The 23497-nt window shown below is 40.1% G+C and overlaps 1 protein-coding gene across 2 annotated transcripts in view; it reads left to right on the top strand.

Moving 5' to 3' along the window:
- MARCHF6 (membrane associated ring-CH-type finger 6) overlaps nt 1-23497 on the top strand; it is a 76103-nt gene that overhangs the window by 37819 nt on the left and 14787 nt on the right. Inside the window, exons 10-22 of one of the 2 annotated variants that reach the window (XM_045442058.1) lie at nt 904-955; nt 4319-4377; nt 5648-5728; nt 5957-6025; nt 6106-6180; nt 7483-7617; nt 9583-9702; nt 10488-10588; nt 13051-13188; nt 13789-13993; nt 17025-17094; nt 19783-19964; nt 21629-21763. In XM_045442058.1, coding sequence (XP_045298014.1) covers nt 904-955; nt 4319-4377; nt 5648-5728; nt 5957-6025; nt 6106-6180; nt 7483-7617; nt 9583-9702; nt 10488-10588; nt 13051-13188; nt 13789-13993; nt 17025-17094; nt 19783-19964; nt 21629-21763 — 1422 coding nt within the window. Of the gene's footprint in view, nt 1-903; nt 956-4318; nt 4378-5647; nt 5729-5956; nt 6026-6105; nt 6181-7482; nt 7618-9582; nt 9703-10487; nt 10589-13050; nt 13189-13788; nt 13994-17024; nt 17095-19767; nt 19965-21628; nt 21764-23497 lie in introns of both variants that reach the window. The other variant, XM_045442047.1, reaches the window with a different exon arrangement.

The following is a 23497-nucleotide window of genomic DNA, read 5'->3' as shown; positions in this document are numbered from 1 at the left end:
TGTAGTTAAGAAGAACTTGATCTTTTTTTTTTTTTTTTTTTTTTGGTCTTTTTAAACTTTGCAGTATATTAATTCATGCCTGAACTGGTGAAAATAGAGCAGCTTTGCAGTGTTCCCGGTGAGAGGCCCATTTTCATGTTAGGTTTCCACTGTTTGCCAAACCTCACCTATCTTCTTTACTTACTGGTAAAGAGTACAGCTGAGAGGTGAGGAATAGTTCCTTAAAGGAGAAGTGATGTTCTTTTCGGGTTCTGTAATATGAAATCACTTGGGATTTTTGAGTATTAGATGACTTTAGCTGCATGGGGAAGATTCCCTACTGCCTCAAACAATCATGTAAGGTGACAGTCATCTTGGAGGTGATAATACGTAGTAAGTAACTGTGGGGGTGGATGAATGGCCAAGAGGGAATGAGTATTCTAAGACCTCCACTGAGAAAACCGGGGTGCCATAGGGAAAAAAGGGACCAAGGAAGATCAAATGACCTTGCAGAAACCATGAGAACAAAATGGGCAGTGGAAAGAAGCACTGTGCAGTTTACATTCATAAAAAGTTCAGAATTAATGTGATTTTTAAATTTTCCTCCATTTGGAAATTTTCAGTGTCATCTGATTTAAACGAAATCTGGGTATTTTTTGTGAGAATCTGTAATTTGTAGTGGCTTCTTTCTGAAGAGGAAATGTTTATAGATTGATTTTTTTTCCCTACATGTAACATTATGAACTTGAGCCTTATTAGGCTTAATTGTATGAGCTATGTAATGAAAAATAAGTTGCACATAATTTCTGAAATGAAATCTCAACATTCTAGAATGAAAATTCCAGTCTCCTAACTAAGTGGAGTAGTCTCGTTAGACATATAGTAAGAATTGAGTATGTTTTATTAATGGCTCTTTTCTTTTAGGAACATGTCTTCTGGGTGGTGTCTTTAAACACACTCTTCATTCTTGTTTTTGGTAAGTGGTGTTTATACTGTTATTTATGGTAATAAGATAGGAGTTTTTTTTTTGGAGCCTCGTTACGGGTTTTGTTTTTGTTTGTTTGTTTGTTTTAATGTTTATTTTTGAGACAGAGAGAGACAGAGCATGAATGGGGGAGGGGCAGAGAGAGAGGGAGACACAGAATTGGAAGCAGGCTCCAGGCTCTGAGCCATCAGCCCAGAGCCTGACGCGGGGCTCGAACTCACGAACCGTGAGATCGTGACCTGAGCTGAAGTCGGACGCTCAACCGACTGAGCCACCCAGGCGCCCCTGTTTTTGTTTGTTTTTAAACACAGGGATATACGAAATGGTTTCAGATAGTTATCCTGTACCGGAAGGCCCCACCCATACAGATAACTTTTCTTTCCTAAGCGACATTGACTATAGTTACCTACCATCTCTGCTTCTTTGGGGCATTTCCATCTCTTTTTATAGAAGCTGGTTTTAGACTGACTTGAGAATAGGCATCATCCTGTCTCTGGAACCAGTTTTGTGGGGATGATCTGTGTGTTCTTCCCTTTGGCAGAAGATCTTGTTTCCTCTCTCAGAATCCTATCCAAGGCCTTCCCAGAGACCCTGGCTTGGGAGCTGTCACCAGAGGTGGATATAGGCTTGAGGAGAAAAGTGAACCTTTACCAAGTGTGAATTTCCTTTAGAACCAAATTCCAGTAAATGCAAAGTCCTTTCCAAACACTTTGACAGCTGCAACTGTGAGGATTTTGTGACAACACATGAGTCCCTCCTGTTGGGAGTGATTAGAGAAAGGAAGATGGGCGAGGAGACAGAATTCACAGGTTTTTCTGCTTTGAGAAAGATGTAATTCCTGCACCTCTCAAGGGAAAGGAAGTGGAGTCTGATAGAATCAGGCTGTTAGATGGTGCTTTGATTTGTGTCTCATAGAGACACCTCAGGCTACACATCTCTTGATAGGGCTGATCTTTGAGAAATTCCTTCTTTCTGCATGTGAGTTACCCCTTAATTCTGCTAAGGAGGGGCAGTATAGATTTCCCAGTGTTCTTACACTTTATTCTAAGTTACTCGTTTTGGGTTGCCAACCACGTTGTGACTCAGAAAGCAGTTAGGCCTTCAACGGGAAGTGTTGAAGTGTTGTAAAAAAGACATTGAATATGTAGACTTGAGAATGAGACAAAAAACTAATTTCTGAATATTATCTATGAAAGAACAAAAAAAATTTAAAGGTATCTTGTTGAAACAAAATAATCTTGAAAAAGTTCCATTGATTCTTAATTTTTAGTAGCTATTTAAGATGGTGCAAATTGATAGGAAGCTCATTCTTTGTTTCCTTTTGCAAGGGTTGGGGTGGGGGGGAGTGGAAACATGAAAATGAAGATTATTCTGCATACATTCTTCATTATGTAAAATAATTGATACATAGAGTGTGAAACTGTTCTGATTAGTTGAGAGAAAAATGATGTGTAGATTCTGTCTTTGTTCTTGCAAGAAAAGCTTAATGCTGAATTAATGTTTGGAGGAACAAGTTGCCTTTAAAACATGAATTATAGTGGGGCACCTGGCTGGCTTCTTCGGAAGAGCGTGCAACTCTTAAACTTGGAGTTGTGAGTTGAGCCCCGCATTGGGTATAGAGATGACTAAAAAATAAATAAATAAACTTAAAAAGAAAACATGAATTATAGAAACGGGAGCACTCATTTATGTAAAGCAAATCTAAGTAAATTTTTTTTTTAATCCAGCCTCTAAGCTTATGCTATAAAAAAAGTTGTCTTCGTATGAAACCTGTATATATTATACTTAGGATCTTTTGAAATAAACCAAGAAGTTTTCCTTTGCTTAGGAATATACTTTTCCTTAAAGGTGAATGGTCATTGGGATTAAGCACACTCCTTTTTCTTTTCTACTTTAGTTGCTCCGTTGGAATTTTCCACCTCCATTTTTGGACTCTTATGGTCATGTACTTTGCAGAATTATAACCTTATTATGCAGCTGTGTCCTAGTAGAAGGGAATGATACTGAGAAACTGACCTTAATTTCAGGATATTTATCTAGTAGTTGCTGTGTAATTGGATAGAAATTGTTAACAATTGGTGCTTCTCAGGAGCCTATTTGAGTCATCATCAGAGCTGGGTGTGAACAAAATAGGAAAAATTCTGCATAGAGTTTTTTCTTACTCTTATAGGAATTTCTCGTGCTTTATAATACACATATCAGTAAAATAATGTGTATATGATTTATAATTTTAAATATGTTGGGAATACCTGTTCAAAATAATTTCTACCCATGGAATATAATCAATTAGAGAGGTGTGGTGGCCAGATCCTGTAGATTCACTCTTTTGTCTTCATGATTGAGTCCCCTCGTGGCTTCCCTAGTAATCTGTGCTGCTCAATTAATTTTGCCATAAAGAAAATATAATTACATTTTATTAAGAAAAATAAAATTGTATTAACATGACAAGAAATACTTGAGGAAAAGAGACTATACAAATTTTTATTATGAAAATTTTAAGGATATTTTCTCATTCAACCATAGTGTCTATCACACTGTACTAAATTAGCAGAATTTAAGTTTTTTTTTTTTAACAATCCATCATATTAAAAATTCCTAGATTGTCTCCTTAAATGTCATTTGACAGTTGGTTTGAGGATGAAAATAAGGTCTACACATTAGTTTTGGTTGTTAAGTCTTAAGTTCCTTTTGATCTAGAATATTCTTTGCTCCTTTCTGCTACTTCTACCGTATTTTGCCATTGATTTCTTGAACAGACTAGGTCACTTGTCCTACATTTGTCTGATTTGTTTCTTGTATGCTGTCTACCGCCTTGCTCCTTTGTCTCTATTTTTTCCTTTAAACTGGAACATTTAAGTAACATCATAGTTAACCTGAAGCTGTTTGTTCAGAAGAAGCCAGACAGGTGTGCGGTTCTTTCCCTCCAATTATCAGTTTTCAGGGTAAGGAATTGATGTGCTATTTCCATGGGTGATTAAAGTGTTTTTTCTTCTGTTGCTTTTTGTCCTTTTGCGGTTTTGTTTTTGGCTTTCCCCTTTTTGGGTAGTATGAACTCGTGTATTTGTGAAGCATTCAGTGTGTTTCCATCAGTTTGGTCATTCTTTGATGCTCATATTGTCCTTTCATGAGACTTCATGATGGTTCCTGGGTCCTTTTGCCATGAGCCTATTCGACTTTGATATCTTTGTTGTTTTCCGGTTATAGAGAATGTTCTGGGCAGTACATTTTTGACCCCAGTTCTGGAATCTTTCATTTCTCGAAGAAGCTCTGGTTCCTTTTAGTGTGGGTTGACACTAGGAGTGTTCGTTGTTTTGATTTTGAAGTTTTCATTGAGTTTTTTTCTTCCCTTTTTAGCATTTTGCCCTTACCATATTGGTCATTTCTCCCTTGTTGGTTTGGGATTTGAAGAACACGTGAGTATAATACTTTTACAAGCTTACTTTCATTATTTTGCCCCAGATTTGATATTTGTTGAGTAAATGATAGTGTTGTAAAGAGTTACTTCATTTCTCAATTTGCCTTACACAAAGGTATAGTTATCCAACATTATCTCATTGTTTTTCTTTTTTAAACTAACAGAGGCTCAAGACAGTATAGATAATATTGCCAGCTGAGGAAGATGTGCTCTGAATCCCATGATGCACTCATATCTTTCTTCCTGTTGGGTGGGCCAAAGGCATGCTACTGGAAAGTTTTCGTACAGGATGATTTTTAACCTGTTCCATTAACTTGTATGCTCCCTTCTCTCCCTTTTCTTTAGCTTTCCCATAGTGAATTTAGAAAAGTAGCAACATATCAGTCAACTTAAAAAAAAAAAAAAAGGATTGGTCTGTTTTGGAATGATAGGCTATAGTGTTTTCTAAAGAATTTGTTTTAATTTTGACATCTCCATGTTTTTAGAGGTAGATAAATATTTGGATGGTCAACTACAGCTATTTTGTGGGGTCTAGTGACTATTTTGTGTAGGGGTCTATTTTGTGAAAGATCTAGTCTTTCAAGGAAGAGCTGACATATCTGGAACGTTCTGTTCAATTTGTGTATGTAAATCCGGAGAGCTCAGATTCTGAAGCGTTCTGAAAGGGCAAAGAGATGCGTTTCAGTGTTTAATTGCAGCTCTGCTTCTCGCAGTTGAACACACTTGAAAGGTTCATATAAACCTTTGATAAATTTGACTTTCCAAACTATCACCACTTGCTGTCTGAAATTCAGGAACCCAAAAGATTTGTCACTGTCCAAACTTTCACTCTCTGTAAGTTGAAAATGGAGTGGATTTGGAGAGCAGGGGAAATGTACGCAGTCGCTCCTCGGGGTGGGAGGTGAGGGGCTGAGACGGACCCGGCCGGCCGGCTGCTTGGGTGGCGCGCTGCTGCTTTCTTTGCTCAGCCCTGGGCGAGTCCGCCTCAGGCCAGAGTAGAGACGAGACTAGTGTTTTGCAGCAGTTAATTTTGTAAAATTTAATTCACTCTGCTTGTATTTTGTCTGCTTGAGTAGAGTGTTATTCTTTGATTTTACCTCATCCTTTCATAATATATAGCAGTGGGAGAGTCTGGTTTGCAGAGATGTCATTCAAAGGGGATTTTATAGTTGTTTTACAGCTTTTAGTCTGCTTGGATTGTTCATACATTATTAAACTGGGATGTAGACCGTATGGTAAAATTAAATTCTATTTATTTTTATTTCCAGGTACAAGCATCTCATTTTGAAGGTCTAATCACAACCATAGTTGGGTATATACTTTTAGCAATAACACTGATAATTTGTCATGTATCCTTTAATTAACTAACGTGGGTATTCAGTGATGTTACTCATACCAAAGAGTTGTTCCTGTTAATGACAAAACTGTTTCTTTTCTCTTGTCCTTTCAGTAAAAGCTGTAGATATATGTAATGAGGATGAGGACAGATAAAGTATGAAATAAATTGTCAAATAATATTAAGTGTTGCCTAAATTAGTATCTGTTATGCTCAGATTTTCCTTGACTAGATGCTGCAGGGCTTGGCAACTCTTGTTAAATTTCATAGGTCTCGTCGCTTGCTGGGAGTCTGCTATATCGTTGTTAAGGTAATTCCTGTTATAAGTTAAAACCGGAAGTGGCTTCTCCCCATTTGGATGATACTGATGATCTTTGTTTTTTACCAAAGGTCTCTTTGCTAGTGGTGGTAGAAATTGGAGTGTTCCCTCTCATTTGTGGCTGGTGGCTGGATATCTGTTCCCTGGTAAGTTTGTTATTCATTATCATATGACCTAATAATTTAAAAGCTTCAAAAAAGGAGGTTTTTAAAATGAATTCCTTTTAAAGGAAGCTCAATAGGATAGTAATTTGCTTATTTTTTCTGAGAATGTGAATCATTGTGGAGTCTTAATGTTACTAGTATTTGTTGAGTACATGATTTTATTTGAGGCTTTGTGCAGATTTTTGATGTCTGAGTATTTTGACTGGAACCTTTCTAATAACCAGTGGAGAAGTTTTGTACCCATTTTACTCTTCTAAATTTTACAGTAATGCCGAGACGTTACATACATAAAGAGAACAATCTAATAAGACTGTCTTTGTTTAATAAATTCAACTTTAATCATTTCTTTTAACTAAGATGCTTAGTCTTGATTATAATTTTAAAAAATTGTTTTTAATGTTTATTTACTTTTGAGAGAGAGAGAGTGCGCGTACATGCGAGCAGGGGAGGGGCAGAGAGAGAGGGAGACACAGAATCCAAAGCAGATTCCAGGCTCTGAGCTGTCAGCACAGAGCCCGATGCGGAGCTCGAACTCATGAACTGTGAGATCATGATCTGAGCTGAAGTCGGAGGCTTAACTGACTGAGCCACCCAGGTGCTCCTTGATTATAATTTTTAAGGCTGCCAGTGATAATCACATTTTGACTTTTCAAAAATATTTTGTGTGTAGAAAAGCACCCATACCTTACTATTAAAACTTGTCATGAATGCAGACCTGTAACCAAGGAAAGAAGGTATCGTTAACCAAAAATGTGTCTTTCACAGTAGCAGCATTAGTAAAGTTTTTTTGTTTTTTTGTTTTGTTTTGTTTTGTTTTGTTTTGAGAGAGACAGAGACAGTATGAGTGGGGGAGGGACAGAGAGAGAGAGAGGGAGAGCAAGAATCCCAAGCAGCCTCCACACTGTCAGGGCAGAGCGCGACACAGGGTTTGAACCTATAAAACCACAAGATCGTGACCTGAGCTGAAACCAAGAGTCGGACGCTGAACTGACTGACTGAGCCACCCAGGCGCCCCCGCATTAGTGAAATTCTTATTCGCCCATTGGTTTATCAGTCTTCCTTCTAATATTTAAAACTTTCAAGGATCATTATCTATCTTTGAAATAGTATCCTGTCTTATATCAGTTATATTTCTGTCATACCATGAAATGACATTTAAAGAGCTGTAGTCCTAGAACGTCATAACCCATACACGTAGTGATATATTCACTTCCTGGAAGATGGAGATGTTAATTTGGCAAATGTGAGTGGTACAGATCTCTCACTTGTTCTGCTTTGATTTAGGAAATGTTTGATGCTACCTTGAAAGATCGAGAACTGAGCTTTCAGTCAGCGCCAGGTACTACCATGTTTCTGCACTGGCTGGTGGGGATGGTGTACGTGTTCTACTTTGCCTCCTTCATTCTGTTGCTAAGAGAGGTAAGTTCTCAGGGAGATGCCAGCACTGTCCCTTTAAGGAAAGGACTTTGTTTTAACCACGTGTCCTAATTTTCTCAAGGATTTTAGTCTAAGAAGGAATAGCTGATAGAGGAATTTAGCTTTATGTCTTTAAACTGTTTTCAGTCATTTGTCTCAAAAATTGATAAATTTTAATATTTCTGCGTATAGTTAACGAGTTTGAAAGATGAGTAGATCGAGGATAAAACTACTTGTTTTACTTGGTGTCTTTTGTAGCCATCCTCTCCTACAAATTCTTGACATTTTATGTGATGGGAGTCTGACTTGGACTTCGTTCAAGAAAATATAGTGCTGGAAATACCCAGAGGTTTTGCAGGATCACAATGTAAAGTTTGTAATCAAGTACCTTAAATATGGAATCACAGTGAGGGTCGTTTATGACTGCAGTTCACTTGCCGATGAGTACCTTCACTCGTCCTGTTTTTAGAATACGGTCTTTCCCGATTTGAGGAGACTGAAAGTAGGGTCAGTATTTGATTAGTATACGTCATGTGCAATCATTCTGATGCGGTGGGCAGTATAAAAGTGAGTAATTTTGACAAGCGTACTTGCTGCTGTGCATTAGTCCCTCACATGTTACCGCATAGTCCCTCTGCGCCAGACACGGTGCTGACTGCTGAGGTCATAGTGAGAAACAGAGACACGATTCCCGCTCTTTCCGATTTCATATCCTGGGAAGGAAGAGAGGCATCTGACAAGTCCGCTTACAGCAGGGAGAGTGGTGATGGAGATGCACAGGGCCGCCGGAGGAGGCCGACTGATCCAGTGTGAATGGCTTAATGCTATCCTGGCGTACATTGTGTTTTGGGAAATTGAGGCATTAAGGAGGGGGGCTGAGGTCAAAATGTTCTCCTGAATCATATAGTGTAAGTTCGGTAAATTCTACTTGCAAATAAAACTTGTATTCCTTCTTTGAAGCAAGTGATTGAGACTAACTTAATCTATTCAAAACTGTATATAGAACCTCTTAATTACACTGTTAAGTGATAAACTGTTTCACATTGAAATTTTTCATCTTCTCAGTGGGGTGGTTTTGTGGTGCACAATCCTAGAATTGGGGTGTCAGATGAAACCTTAGAGGTCAGATACCCCCTCATTTGGAGGTTGGAGAAATAGAGTTTGGGCAGTTGAAATGCTTTACACATGATAACTCCGTGCATTTGGACCACCTGAGACCACTACCTAGCCTCACCCATTGCCCCACCACCCACAGCCTCTTGGGTTGATGATTTCCACTGAGAAACGGAAAAAGGATGTAGACAATAAAATGAAAATGCTGAGAGTTTCTAGCTCCTCTCGGGAGTGTGAGGCTGAAATCAGATCTTGTATTAAAACATTTATAAATTGCAACATAATTCTTTCACTGGATGACACAATATAGTGACAGTTCTTTATTTTTCTATTTTCATTTTATTTATTTTAATGTTTTTAATTTATTTTTGAGAGCGAGAGAGTGAGCGAGCGAGCAGGGGAGGTGCAGAGAGGGAGGGGACAGAGGATCCCAAGTGGGCTGCACGCCGACAGCACAGAGCCCGGTGCAGGGCTCGAACTCACGAACTGTGAGATTATGACCCGAGCTGAAGTTGGAGTCTCAACTGACTGAGCCACCCAGGTGCTCCTATAGTGACAGTGTTTGAAAACAACATCAACAACAACAAAAAAAAAAACAACTTATTTTTTATTTTGGAGATTTAGGTTTCTTGACAAATTCTACATATTTTTTCATTGAATGATTAAATGGACATCCAGCAAAATAGTTTATTTCATATAGATTCTGATTTAGGAACTTCTTTTCATAGGAAAGCCATGTGAATTTTCTGGGACCCATTTTATTAAGTTTTAAAAGGTTTTCTGTTGATATTTTAGCTCATCTACAGAGTCTGAAGACATTGGTGAGTATTCATAGCATTTAAAATATATTTGCAGGTACTTCGACCTGGTGTCTTATGGTTTCTAAGGAATTTGAATGATCCAGATTTTAATCCAGTACAAGAAATGATCCATTTGCCCATTTATAGGCATCTCCGAAGATTTATTTTGTCAGTGGTAAGCATACCTTTTTATTGTTTTTTGAGTAAAGTGTATTTTTTTGTATTGTTTTGTGGGGGTGTTTTGGCGGTGGGGGGTGCAGTCAGGGGCTGGTAGAGTAGATACGTTGAGTTATTTATGTTTATCTAAGTTGGTGGAAGTTAGTTGTCAAATAGCTGTTCTATTGGTTGTTTTGATAAAGTAATTAAAATGTTTACTAAAACAACATTCCCTAGTTCTTTAGTAGTATAATTGGTTGCCAAATTATGGCTTTTGAATTACACTTCATTTGCATTGGAGCAATGGAGATCAATTAATAGTTTTTAAATTCAAAAAACTTTAAACAGAAGTATCTTGAAGTTTCTGTCCCACCTGGAAGAAGAAATTACCTAGTTAAAGCTAAGTTTTTTTAAAATAAAATTTACAAAGCAATATGGTGCCTTCTGGAAACTTTTGTAGCCATTAATATGGGTCACGTCTTACATGTGGTTTATTAAGTTGCAGATGATTCTGATCGTTCATTGTAAGTTTCTGACCCTCTCTTCACATACCGTGCAGTGATTATCCTTTGTGGCTCCTCCGTGAGCCTTTGTGTCCTAGAGAGAGAGAGAGAGGAATACCCTTCCCAGGAATGCATTCTTTCCACAAAGTGACCCAAGTATATAGTCTGTGGAGTGAGAACACTCTGGGCCGTTGGTGGGTATAGACACTTGGATTGCATCCTGGCTGGGTATGTTCAGAAGTCTCTTTGTCTCTCACAGGAATGGTTAACAGTGGTGTTCTGCCTTTTTTCTTAACTGCAGATTGTCTTTGGCTCCATTGTTCTCCTGATGCTTTGGCTTCCTATACGTATAATTAAGAGTCTGCTGCCTAATTTTCTTCCATATAATGTCATGCTCTATAGGTGAGTTTTTGAAATGTAAAAGCTTTACTAGTTTAGCTTTGTTGATAACCTAGAGTGTATACATTTAAAACATTCATTTCTTAACAGATACTGGAAATCATTTGATACTTGAGTTTTGCCATTTTAGATTGTATAAACATTAGTTTAGCAGTTGCATTTTCCAAAGAAAGACTTATTTTTATGCAGATCAAGTGTGCTTTTGTTCAGCATTGAAATGTTTACCATACTTAATGACACCATGTTAGCCACCATCATTTTTGTATGAAAAGCACATCATAAGGAATGTGTAGCCATAGTTATATGTTTAATTGTAGATTAAAATTAAGAAATAAGGCTTATGAATGGAAAATCTTTTTCATTTAAAAGCCTAAGTCACCTGGAAACTTAGTCTCTGCCACTCCCCCCCCCCCCCCCATTCCTTTTTTCATTGACTTGCATCATCCTTTCAGTTACCTAAACAGAAGGCTGCTGGGAAATGGGATTTCTTCCTCAGACTTCTAATTAGTCTCTAAATATCGTTAAGTCTTATTTTTAAAGGTCTCTTATCTAATCCAACTTGATTTACCACATCCTTAGTTTAGGCTTTCCTCTTGTTCTCCATTTATAGCCCATACTTAACACCCTGCCTCTTCCTCCATAATCTACATCATAATATCCGGGTCATGTGCAAGGCTTGGCATAGTCTCATGTTGACTTTCCAGCATCCTGTCCCTGCATTGTCTGACTCGAATTCTGCTCTCCAACCGTGCTCCCCTCCGCTCAGTCTCCCTAAAACACCTAGCTATTCCTTGTCTTCCTTTCTGTTTAGAATGACCTTCTTCCTCATGTTTAGCTGGAACCCTTTTTGTTATCTTTACTCAAAATCCAAATTAAGATTTGATTCTCTGAATTTTTCCCTAACTAGAGTAAATCCTCATTCCCTCCTTGTGAATTTGGGTCTGGTTATAGTGAGAACCAGGAAGCTTAGGCTTTGGCTATATATATTGTTAGGATAGACCCATTTTGGTAGTCAGTTACACTCAGAAGTTTAGCAATTTGGGGCCTGTGTAGCAGTATTTAGTCCATTCTTCCATTCAAAACAAAACAAAACAAAACAAAACAAGGGCCCATTATATGTCCGGTCCTTTTCTGTGCACTAGGTATATAACAGTGAACCAACCAGAATCAAGACAATTCTCTGCTCTTGTGGAGCTTACATTTCAGTGAGGGGGAGACACCCCTCAAAATAGAATATGTAGTATATCTGGGGTCATCAGTACTAGGGGCTTGGAAGATGAAGCAGAGAAAGGGGATAGAGAGAGTGGCCAAGATGGGGTTTAATTTAGAAGTGACTGATGCGGACCTGAAGAGGTGACAGCTCAGGAAAGCCCTGTCGGAGCTGCTGAGGGATGAGCCATATGGGTTCCTGAAGGTAGAGTGTCCTTGCAGGGGGTGGGCAAGTGCGGTGACATTGGGGTCCGTTTGAGGAGCAGCAGGGAGGCCAGTCTGGCTGGGGTGGAAGAAGGAAAGCATGGTGGTTGGCTGTGAGGTCAGAGAAGTCATGCAAAACCAGATCCTACAGAGTCTCGTAAGCCACTGGAAGCATTTTGGATTCAACTTGAGCGATTTGGGGAGTTCTTGAGAGGTTTGACCAGAAGAGTGGTCTGATCCAGGTTAGTTAAGAAGCGTCACGTGGCTGCTGTGATGAGAAGAGACTGGGTCAGGTGGCCAGGACAGAAGCGGGAAGCCGGCTGGGAGGCTGGCACGGGGACCTTGGTGCTGAGGTGAAGGAAGTCGCAGTGGAGGTAATGAGCGGTGGTGAGATTTAGGGCATTGCTAGGATCCAGTCAGCAGGACTCCGGCTGTTTGAGTTGGAGTGAAATAAAGGCAGTCAGTGACCTGAGCACCTGGAAGGATGGAGTTGCCATTTCCTGGGATGAGGAAGGCTGTGAAGGAGCAGGACTAGAAGGGAAGAGTGGGAATTTGGTCATGGTCAACTGAAGACGTCTCATGTCTGTAGGAGACGTTGAGGTCGCACTTTGGATACAAAGTTAGGAGTTAGGGAAGACGTCTGAGTGGTACGTAGAAATTTAAGCCACACGAGTGTGCATTCATCCAGAGAGCATGCACACATGAGAGAGGACAGAGCCTGGGGCCCTCCGTTGTCTTCGGCTCCCTGAGCTAACAGATCTAGAAGGGCGTCCAGTGAGAAAGCGTTTTGAGGACCAAGGAGTAACCAGTTGTGTAATACGCCATACAGCCAGTGAGGTGGGACCCAGACCTGACCATCACATTTAACAACACAGAGGTCACTGGCGACCCTCGTCGGGACCGGTTTTGGAGGATTCAAGGGAGAATGGGGGAGAGGTGATAGAGACAGCGTCAAGGAGTTTTGCTGTCGTCCCATCAGATGTTTAGTATGATACAGTTATGATGGAAAATAGAGTCGCGCTGTAAATCACAGCTGTTTGTCATTGTCCTAGTGATGCTCCAGTGAGTGAACTGTCCCTTGAGCTGCTCCTGCTTCAGGTGGTCTTGCCGGCGTTACTTGAACAGGGACACACACGGCAGTGGCTGAAGGGGCTCGTGCGAGCGTGGACTGTAACTGCTGGGTACTTGCTGTAAGTAGGCACTTGATGACCTTTCTGACAAAGTACTTTCCGTGCCCCACTCAGGAGATCGGAGTTTGAAGAAGAGACCATTTGGTGATATCTGCAGGTACATAGGATACTTACTTTGTTCAATTCTTTGTCTTGCTTATTTTTCTCATTACTGTACATCCTTTTATAGAGAACGTACGCACGTTTTTACCCTCTTAAAGTTGAATCTTTGTGATTTAAATGTTTTTCCAGAGATTGTGTGGCATTCTGCTGATTCCTTATTGCGAAGTACGTACTGGCTTGTATCGGATTGAGCAGGTGTCCCCTGCAGCCTCCGCCATCTCATTTTGGCCGCCACGGATGCGCGTTGAGTTCCCTGCCACAATAGGCACAGGCGCTGGACTGAGTTTTCAGGGTGTTTTGGACATGAATAGTAAATTTGGAAAAGTTTAATTTAAAGCAGGAACCAGCGTTTAGGCCAGAATGAGGGGATTAATAGTGCTGTGTATGGATTCTGCTTGTACGTTTTCTACCTTAAGGAATAATAAGAAAGTACATCTCCTGTCTGCTGTTTTATTCTGATCTGAAGAGAGAATTTTTATTGATGTAATTTTTACACAGGGATCTGCATTCCTATTTATTGGGAGACCAGGAAGAAAACGAGAACAGTGCAAACCAACAAGTTAACAATAATCAGCACGCTCGAAACAACAATGCTATTCCCGTGGTGGGGGAAGGCCTGCATGCAGCCCACCAAGCCATACTGCAGCAGGGGGGGCCTGTTGGCTTTCAGCCTTATCGCCGGCCTTTAAATTTTCCACTCAGGGTAGGTACTAGAAGACTTAGACATGGGGCGCCTGGGTGGTTCAGTTGGTTAAGCATCTGACTTTGGCTCAGGTCATGATCTCGCAGCTCATGAGTTTGAGCCCCATGTCAGGCTCTGTGCCGACAGCTCAGTGCCTGGATCCTGCTTTGGATTCTGTGTCTCCCTCTTTGTCTCTCTGCCTCTCCCTCACTCACAGTCTGTCTCTCTCTGTCTCTCAAAAATAAAAAAACACATAAAAAAAATTTAAAAAAGACTTCACCAGAAGTCAAGTTTTTTCCCAATTTCTATTGAGAAAGTTGCTGCTGTGGCTGGTGCTAGGAGCAGGTAGTCCTCTGTATAGAACTATCTTGCAGTCTCCTGAAAAGAGCCCCCAGCTCTCTCGTTAGCAACATGATATGTGTAAACCTAAGGTAAGTTGATCAGATCTCATAAGTGGCTCACAGTGTTGGGACTCCCTATGCTGCTGCTCCCTCTGCTGTTTGAAAGGAGCAGTGTTAAAGACCCTGGTGAAAATAAGAAATTAACATTATTGATATATTTCAGTTATGTGTCAGAGCTGAAATGGGCATTTTAATGTTTTCCCTATTTAATATTCTTCCTAATATGGCAAGATTGAGTAGTAATCTCATGTTTACATCTGTTGAAACTAAAGAGCAGATTGGTTAAGGAAGTATCTTGTCCCAGCAAAACTTTCCCCCAGGCCCCACCAGAACTGTTCCTGACAAGGGTCGCAGTGGCTTTTGTTTCGTTAAATCTGATGGTCAGGTCTTGGTCCTCACCTCACTGGCTGGATAAGTAACGTGTTGCACTTTTGGTCAGTCCTTACTCCACAAAACGCTTTTTCAGAAAGCATTCAGGAATCTTCAGGGAGGAGGTGATGCTTTTAAGTCTCTAAAGTTAGGCCAGCCAGAGAATAAAATCGGAAGTGGAAGGGCATGCCAGGCACATGCCAAAACACGAGGCAGGTTAGACATGGTAAGTTTGGAACTGCAGGGAATTAAGTGGATCTAGAGGGTGGAGTGGTGGGGGGGGGAGGGTTGCCTGGGTGGCTCAGTCTGTCTGAGTCTGTCTGACTTTTTTTTTTTTTTTAATTTTTGTTTTAATGTTTTTTTGTTTTAATGTTTGTTTATTTTTGACATAGAGACAGAGCAAGAGAGAGAGAGAGTGGGGGAGGGGCAGAGAGAGAGGGAGACACAGAATCCAAAGCAGGCTCCAGGCTCTGAGCCGTCAGCACAGAGCCCAATGCGGGGCTCAAACTCACAGACCGTGAGATCATGACCTGAGCTGAAGTCGGATGCTCAACCGACTTAGCCACCGAGGCACCCCTAAATGTCTGACTCTTGGTCTCTGCTCAGGTCTTGACCCCAGGGTCATGAGTCCAGGCCCCATGTTGGGCTCTGCACTGGGTTTAAAGCCTACCTTAAAAAAAAAGGAGCGGGGGGTGGCCGCCTGGGTAGCTCAGTTTGGTTAAGTGTCTGAGCCTTCATTTCAGCTCAGGTCACGATCTCAGGATTTGTGAGATCGATCCCCATGTCGGGCTCTGCGCTGATGGCATGGAGCCTGTTGGGGATTCTCTGTCTCTCTCTCTGTCTCTCTCAAAATAAGTCAATAAGCATTTAAAAAAACAGAGGGTGGGGTGTATGCAGGTGAGCGTGAGCGATGGGGGAGTCGTGAGAGATGAGGCTCTTAGGCAAAAGGTACTTTCCGGCCCAGATGAGAGACAGTCGGTAGGAGTTTCTCAGGCAACGAAGGCCGACAGGCCCCTCTTGGAGTGTTATGGTGGGTGCTTCTCCGTCTTCCCTCTAGAGCTCTCCCTTCTGGGCCTGGTGAGGGAGAAGGCCAGCAGCAGATGCTCCTCTTCGGCCCCGGGGGCAGCCACTTTCCTCTCAGCCTGCTCGCTTCTCATGCGCACATGTCTGTCCAGGAGCCTCCGTTACACGTGACAGTTCACATTTAAACTTAATTAAAAGTAAATACAACTCGTGCGGATGTGGTGTGATGGATGTGTTAATTACTTCACTGGTAGGAATCCCTTTACAATGTGTACGTACAGCGAATCATGTTGTACACTTTAAATACATCACGGTTTTGTCGGTGAGGGGAAAGTACATTTCTAGTAACAGCACACGCAGAGTAAAGACAGTGTGGCCGTCACTGCCCGGTGACCCCACGTTGCGTGTGCTCGGCCGCTTGTGCCAGCGCAGGTTCCGTCATCGGTCACAGAGAGGTCTAATTAGGCAGCGCTGTTAGAGAGGAAGCTTTCCTTTTCACGAAAACTTGTTTTTTGAGAATGTGATTACAAAGCGAGTGTTGGGGCACCTGGGTGGCTCAGTCGGTTGCATGTTCAGCTCTTTAGCTCAGCTCAGGTCATAATCTCGCGGTTTGGGAGGTTGAGCCCTGAGTCAGGCTGTGTGCTCACTGACTGTGTGGGGCCTGTTGGGGAGCCTCTCTCCCTCTGACCTTGTTGTCCTGCACATACGGGCACTCTTTTTCTGTGTCTTTCTCAAAGTAAGTAAACTTTTAAAAACGAGTGTGCACACACAAGTGGGGGAGGGACGGAGAGAGGGAGGCACAGAATCCGAAACAGACTCCGGGCTCTGAGCTGTCGGCACAGAGCGCAACACAGGGCTCGAACCCACAGACCGCAAGATCGTGACCTGAGCCAAAGTTGGACACTTAACCGACTGAGCCACCTAGGAGCCCCTAAGTAAACTTTTAAAAGAAATTGTATGTTTTTAGTTTTAATTTGGAAACATGTAAGCTGATTGTGTTTTACTTTATGCTGATTACAAAATATACATCCCTGTTACTTGCTGATGTATCTGATTGTCTGAAAATAGACACTTACTTTTAGCTGAAATTAGAGGTAAATTTACCTAAAATAAAAACCTTTTTATGTGAAATGGAAGCAAACCTGGGAATAAAAGCCATTTCTTCTTACTGGGAGGATTATGCTGACACATTGAGGGGTGTCCTAAAATATGTTGAGCACGTTTGAATCCCTTATGCCCTCTTATGTTTTGCCTTGCAGATATTTTTGTTGATTGTCTTCATGTGTATAACCTTACTGATTGCCAGCCTCATCTGCCTTACTTTACCAGGTATGAGCTAATGACGTGAAAAGATGCTTTGTATTTTCCATCAAGTATAAACCTGAAATAGTTTGCCCCTTATTTTTGATTGAATGTGGGCTATTGATCTCTTTAGGACTCTCCATCTCCTTGGAGTCATTTGTCTTAGAACAGAGGGGGACAAAATCGAGGTATAATTTCTGATTCATTTTTAGAAGTAAATTACATATGGTCACTCAGTTTTCTTGGACGTAGTCTTTAAAAAATCACCTGTGTGGCTTAGGTCATTTTTTTCAAGTCAGTCTTTTGACGTTGATCACGTTTGCCTTCACTGTATCTTTCCAGTCCGCTGCGTCTTGTTGCTAGACACCTTTATGAAGCCAGACCGGTTCCCTTTATTGTCTGGTGTTCACAAATACTAATCTTTAAATTTCAGCTAAACAACATTTCTTCATCTGACAAGTGAGATGCTGTGGATGAATATAGTAGTTTGTCATGCTCTGCAAAGGTCAGGAGTAAATGGGAGTCGAGCCCAGAGCCAGTGACAGAGTCTCAGGAACAGCTTGCTGCCCCCACCCTCCCAGTTAGTGTGTATAGAATCAAGAAAATCCGGATTCTTACTGATCTATGTTAGCCACTTAAATAATCATTAAGTGGAAGATACTTTTCATTCTTACAAGTACATAAATGTGTATTGACTTAGTATCTCAAGTATAGCACTGCTCCTATAATGTTCTAAATCTGATTTGTATTGAATACTTGAGTTTCTCCATGAGGGCTAAGGTCAAGGAACAAGTAGGAAATTTAGTTTTGAGTGAGGTTTTTGCAAATAATGAGAATATTCTCTAATCTGTAGGAATTGTGATTTAACTTAAAATGGTAAAAATAAAGGTGGTGTTTTTTTTTTTTTTAACTGCTTCTGAATAATAAACTTTGACCTTTAGAACTATGCTCATAGGAAGCTCACTACTCCTCATATCACAGCTCTCAACAAAGTCTGATTAACGGCTGGGTGCAACATAGTAAATACATTGCTGAGAAAAGTTGGGTTTTGAACTTCGGACAGTTTTACATTTGTGGTTTTAATGTTCTATTTTCATGTCTTTATCAGAAATACTGAAAAGTTAAAGGAAGGAAACCTAGTTTTAGTATCCAAATTTGTTAGTAAAAGTACTTTAATTTCACTGAAGATTGTTAACTAAATATTCCCCTGTTAATCTAATCTCACTGTGGGTTAGTTTTCTGTAGCTTCAGTTCAGCTGATGATAACTTAGTACAAACTAAAAATTTTAACCCTGTCCTCTCAGAAACACTTAAATAGAAGTGTGTGAAGTATGGAATAGAAACTGGCCATCAGATTTTTAAAAACCACCCAACTATAAACAACCACAGCAACTACAAAAAACCTTGGGATAGCAATATATGTAAATATATGTGTGTGTATAAAATACTAAACATTTCTACAGAATTACCAGTAGTGATTTTTATATCTTTTTCAAATTAACATTCACATGTGTTTATTTCACATAACATTTATGTGTATTTGTCTTTAACAATAACTTATCTTCACATCCAAACCATTTTGTGAGGTTGCAGAGAAGTGTCGGTGCCAGCAGTGTGGCTTGTAAGACTTAGTTGTTGAGCTGCTTTAGTTCAGTTGGAGGCAGAGTGCTTCATTGGTCAAGAGCATGAGCTCTGTGGTTCATTGGTCAAGGCATGAGTTCAAATTCAGCCTCCACCCTCACGGGACCTTGGTTGGGCCAGGTTCTTAATTTTCAAAATGGAAATAGTGGCTGCTTAGGGGTTCTTAGGAGGATTGAGATAATATATGGAGAATGCTCGGCACAGCTACTAGCTCCTTTTAGGTATTTCAAAATAACAAATAACACTGTATTAACAAGAACTTGATCCATAGAAAAATACGCAAGACGTTTGGGCCTTGCTCTTCTTTCTAGCCTTATTGAAAAGTAACCAAGTGAAGAAAGTTACCATATGGAATGGTCTTACCTGAGTTAGATTTTTATGGGTACGTTACAGAATTTCTTTGTATTAACTCTTTGTGTGAGGCAGTTATTTAGACACTTCTCAAATCTGTTTAAGTTAAGACACTTTTCAAATCTGTTTAATATTTGGATCTTTTTTCTAAGAGAATTAATATGTTCCTTGATTATTGTGCTTTAAAATGTTACTATGCCCATTTCATATTAAAATAAGCTTAGTTTTCTGTCTTGATGGACAAACCAACTGAAAGAAAGTTAATCTGACTTACTTGTAATGTTCCTAAATGTTGAAGGTATTGACAGCATAAATAATAACTAAATTCCCCACTTTTGTCATATTATGTGGTAATGATTTTATTTGGTGGTAAAAACAATGGAAACAACCTACTCAATCGTTTTCATTCTGAAAGAGTAGGTAATCAACAGGGCCGGGCAGAGTAGATGTCACAGGAGATCTTGTCCCCTGACCTCCTCCTGTGTTTTAGTTGTGTCTTAATCGAATAATTGCATTCTTTAGAGTGTGTGTGTGTGTGGGGGGGGGGGGGGCTTATTGTTACTTATTTTTAATGAAGACATTGACATATCAAAATGTGATGTCTTTTTACTTATCACTTAAAATGATTGAAATAATTGAAAATACTAACAGAAGGACATGAAGATTATAGTTCTCTTTACATAGATAGCCACATATCTCATTTATCAGCCTTTCTGTTTTCAGTATTTGCTGGCCGTTGGTTAATGTCATTTTGGACGGGGACTGCCAAAATTCATGAGCTCTACACAGCTGCTTGTGGTCTCTATGTTTGCTGGCTAACCATAAGGGCAGTGACGGTGCTGGTGGCCTGGATGCCACAGGGACGCAGAGTGATCTTCCAGAAGGTTAAAGAGTGGTCCCTCATGGTAGGTTTTTCTCCTGCAGAACTGATGGTGTATGATAGGAGTAGTGGATACATTTTTAGTCATTTATTTAAATATTTTCACTTTTGTTTCTTCATTATGCATATGGCGTCGAGAGTTGATTTATTTTTAATTAGAAGGGATATTCCTTTAAGACATTAGCTTTCTGATTCATTCTGAGAACCACAGTTGGATGAATTCAAGGGTCAAAAGAAAATCATATTATTACATGATCCAGTAGGGCCCTTAAGTAAGTAATGTAATTAGAAGTTATTTTGGAAATGTTAAGGTATAAGATATTCTTTAGAATTTAAAATCAGCGTAAGTAGACATTTTAAGATATTTTTTCTAAAATTTGATTTTTTGATCTATTTGAATATGTAAAAATATTGACTTCAGGATTAAGTTTGTGTTTTTCATATAAATGGTATTCCTTTAATTACACATTTCTATTGCTGATTCAAGAATGTCTTGGCTAATGTGAAAGTGTAGTAAGTAATGGAAATTATTACTCAGTAAGTACCTAATTGCACAGAGGTGGGGGAAAATGTCAGTGTAAGATGACCGTCCATGTGTGATGATTTATTGATTATTGTGATGTTGGCTATGCTTGCTAAATAGGTTTAGGTCACTGCTTATGCCTCTTCATTTGTATAATCCTAGTTTTGTATCTGAATCTAGATTTTAATTTCACTAAAAGGTTAATATTAGTGTTGAAGGAAAAACTTGAGATTTATTTTATATTATGAACGGAGGGGCTTAATTGCTGTTTAATTTCACAAGATAATGAGACGCTTAAATATATTTAAAATACGGAAACCAGCTAATAACCAGTTTTCATTTGGTAATTTTCTATTTCTGTTTTCTATTATCGATATGCCATTTAAAAAAGCAAGTACTGCATTTTATATGACCCACGTCATGTTAGTCTCTTGTTGAAACAAATGTACTCACCGAGGCTACGTTAAGAGAAAGGGAGGTCATCAGACATCAGGGCCACTTTAAGCACTCATTTCTTTGTCAGGATTCTGTAGTGGTGCTTTCATAGTCTCTATTGTTTTCTCTGTGTTGACTTTATTTTCATTTTTTTGTTGCTTTGTCCAAATTCTAGAGCTGTGCTAACAGAGTAGCCATGTAGCTAATGGCTACTGTATTGGCAACACAGATATAGGACATTTTGGTTATCATAGTTCTTTTGGGCCACAGAGGATTCTAGAGGGAGCCAGTTTGATCAACGGGTTTAATTACCTTCACTGGGGTTTCTACAGAGCCCTTCTCCTGTACCCGTCCACCTCCGGGGTTACAGGTCAGCCTGTGAGTTGGCTTCATTGGATTAGGAGCCTGGGATAATCAGTAGCTTTTCTTGGACAAATGAAAGCCTACTTCTGAGAATGAGTTTGAGAAAAACAGCACAGCCACCTGGTTAATATATGTAATAATGACTTCTGTAATTTATAAGCAAAAATGCTAATAATTTCATGCTTTTATTATAGCTTGAGCTTGATATACATATTCATTTAATGATATAATATGTATGTGAGGTGTTTAGGTAATGTATTTGTTCTGTTAGGCATCAGGTTAAAGAAGAAAAATAAAGTTCCAAGTGGAATAGAGTTTAGCTAAAAGCCAGAAAGACTCTCTAGTGACATGGCCTCATTTGCTGGCAGATCATGAAGACTTTGATAGTCGCTGTGCTGCTGGCCGGGGTTGTCCCACTCCTGCTGGGGCTCCTGTTTGAGCTGGTTATTGTCGCTCCCCTGCGGGTTCCCTTGGATCAGACTCCTCTTTTTTACCCATGGCAGGTAAGTGCATGACTTCTGCTCATGGTATTTCTTTATGGATTTGGAATCAGAAACATTTGTGATTTTTTTTTTTTTAAAGTAATTTTAAGTAGTTTGTTTAGAAAGACTAATTTTTTCTATTCTGGGAACCCTTATAAAATTGATTAAATAGTACATTTTAATTAATTGCTTTCAAAATATACAGGTCATTTAACTCCTTTAAAAGGTCTTTATAGGTTAAAATGTCACTATTTAGGCTTCACCTGATCTTTAAAGGTACAGACTAACACGTGTTGGTTTTTTCACTTATTAGCTAAGATGAGATACCTTGCTGCTTCTAGGTTTGAGGCTTTAAGCAGTAACTTACATTTTTGAATACTCACAGCACGTTTTCCCACAAAGTCACAGGTTTATTAAAAAGAGCATTCCGAGGGAACCTATGTAGATCACAGCAAAGGTCTTAAAGCTATCGGGGAAGAAAAATACTACTTTTCTATAGTATTTAGAGCCTGAAATTAGCATCTTAGACTTCAAGTTCTTAAGAGATCATAAGGGAAGAGCCAGGCATTGATTCAGTCATTCATAGGCTTTTCAGCCTTGTTTCTATTTCCTCTTAGTGTATGAGAGTAGATTTACTGGAAATGAAAATTATGCAGGATGTATTTCCCTTCCTCTACTTTCCAGATGGAGAGACTCCACAAACTTTACTTAACAGCAGATAACTTACTTTCGTGCTCTAATGTGTGCTAAAACCCTGTATTATATAACTCAGATGGAAATGAGTCCAATGCAGGAAATTCTTGTGGACCTTATGGGCCGATCGGCGAGACAGACAGGTGCCAGGTGGGCCGCACTGTGATTGGGGCAGTACAGGCTGCTGTGGCCTCATGTAGGAGGTATTTATCCTGGCTTTAGGAGTTACGTATGATTTTCTGTACGAGACAAGGTCTAGGACAACCTAGAAGAGAGTACAAAGGAGTGGCCAAGAAAGGAAGAAGTGTATTCAAGGAAAGAGGGATTGGGCAGACCACGTGGTGAAACAGAGCATATGTGTGGAGCTGTCTATAATCCTGTGTGCTCTAGATTAGACTTGGAGAAGTGGGAAACAAAGGGAAAGTTAAGCACATGTGACGTCTTTCTGTAAGGTCTGTACTGCAGGGTAGTCAGATGGCATCAGTGACTGAAGGAAAGTTATTTTTTTTATGGAGTAATACCAGCTAATAAAGGTAGAGGAAGTAACAATTAGAAAAATCACTGTTTTGCAATAGTTCACAAAACAGGTGATTGCAGCAAAGACTGTTAGTGGATGCTGAACCCGTCAGGTGAAAGTTGATGGGTCTTCAGTTACTAGCGCTACATAGCAAGTTATGTCACAACGGTGTGGCTTAAAACAGCCATTTATTTTGTCTACACAGTCTGTGGGTCAGAAATTAAGACAGGGGACATTGGCTGGTCTCTGCTCCATGTTGTGTGGGGCCTCGGCTGGGAAGACAGTAGCTGAGCGTGATTTGACAGCAGCAGCCGGAACCCTTTGGAAGGGTCATCACTCACATGCGGGGGCTGGTGCCGGTTGTTGGTTTTACCCCAACTGGGCTGTCGGCTGGAGCTCCTGGATGTACCTGGGCTTCCTCACAGCCGGGTAGCCTCCAGGAAGTGGGGCCTGTTGCTTTGTCCTTGACAGAAACAAGTGTCCCAACAGACAGGGTAGGAGCTGCTCATCTCGGAATTCCCACGGTATTGATTTTCACTCCGTTG

This window comes from Leopardus geoffroyi, chromosome A1 (assembly GCF_018350155.1).
Source record: "Leopardus geoffroyi isolate Oge1 chromosome A1, O.geoffroyi_Oge1_pat1.0, whole genome shotgun sequence".
NCBI classification, from domain to species: Eukaryota; Metazoa; Chordata; class Mammalia; order Carnivora; family Felidae; genus Leopardus; species Leopardus geoffroyi.
This window is presented reverse-complemented; position numbering and strand designations above follow the sequence as displayed.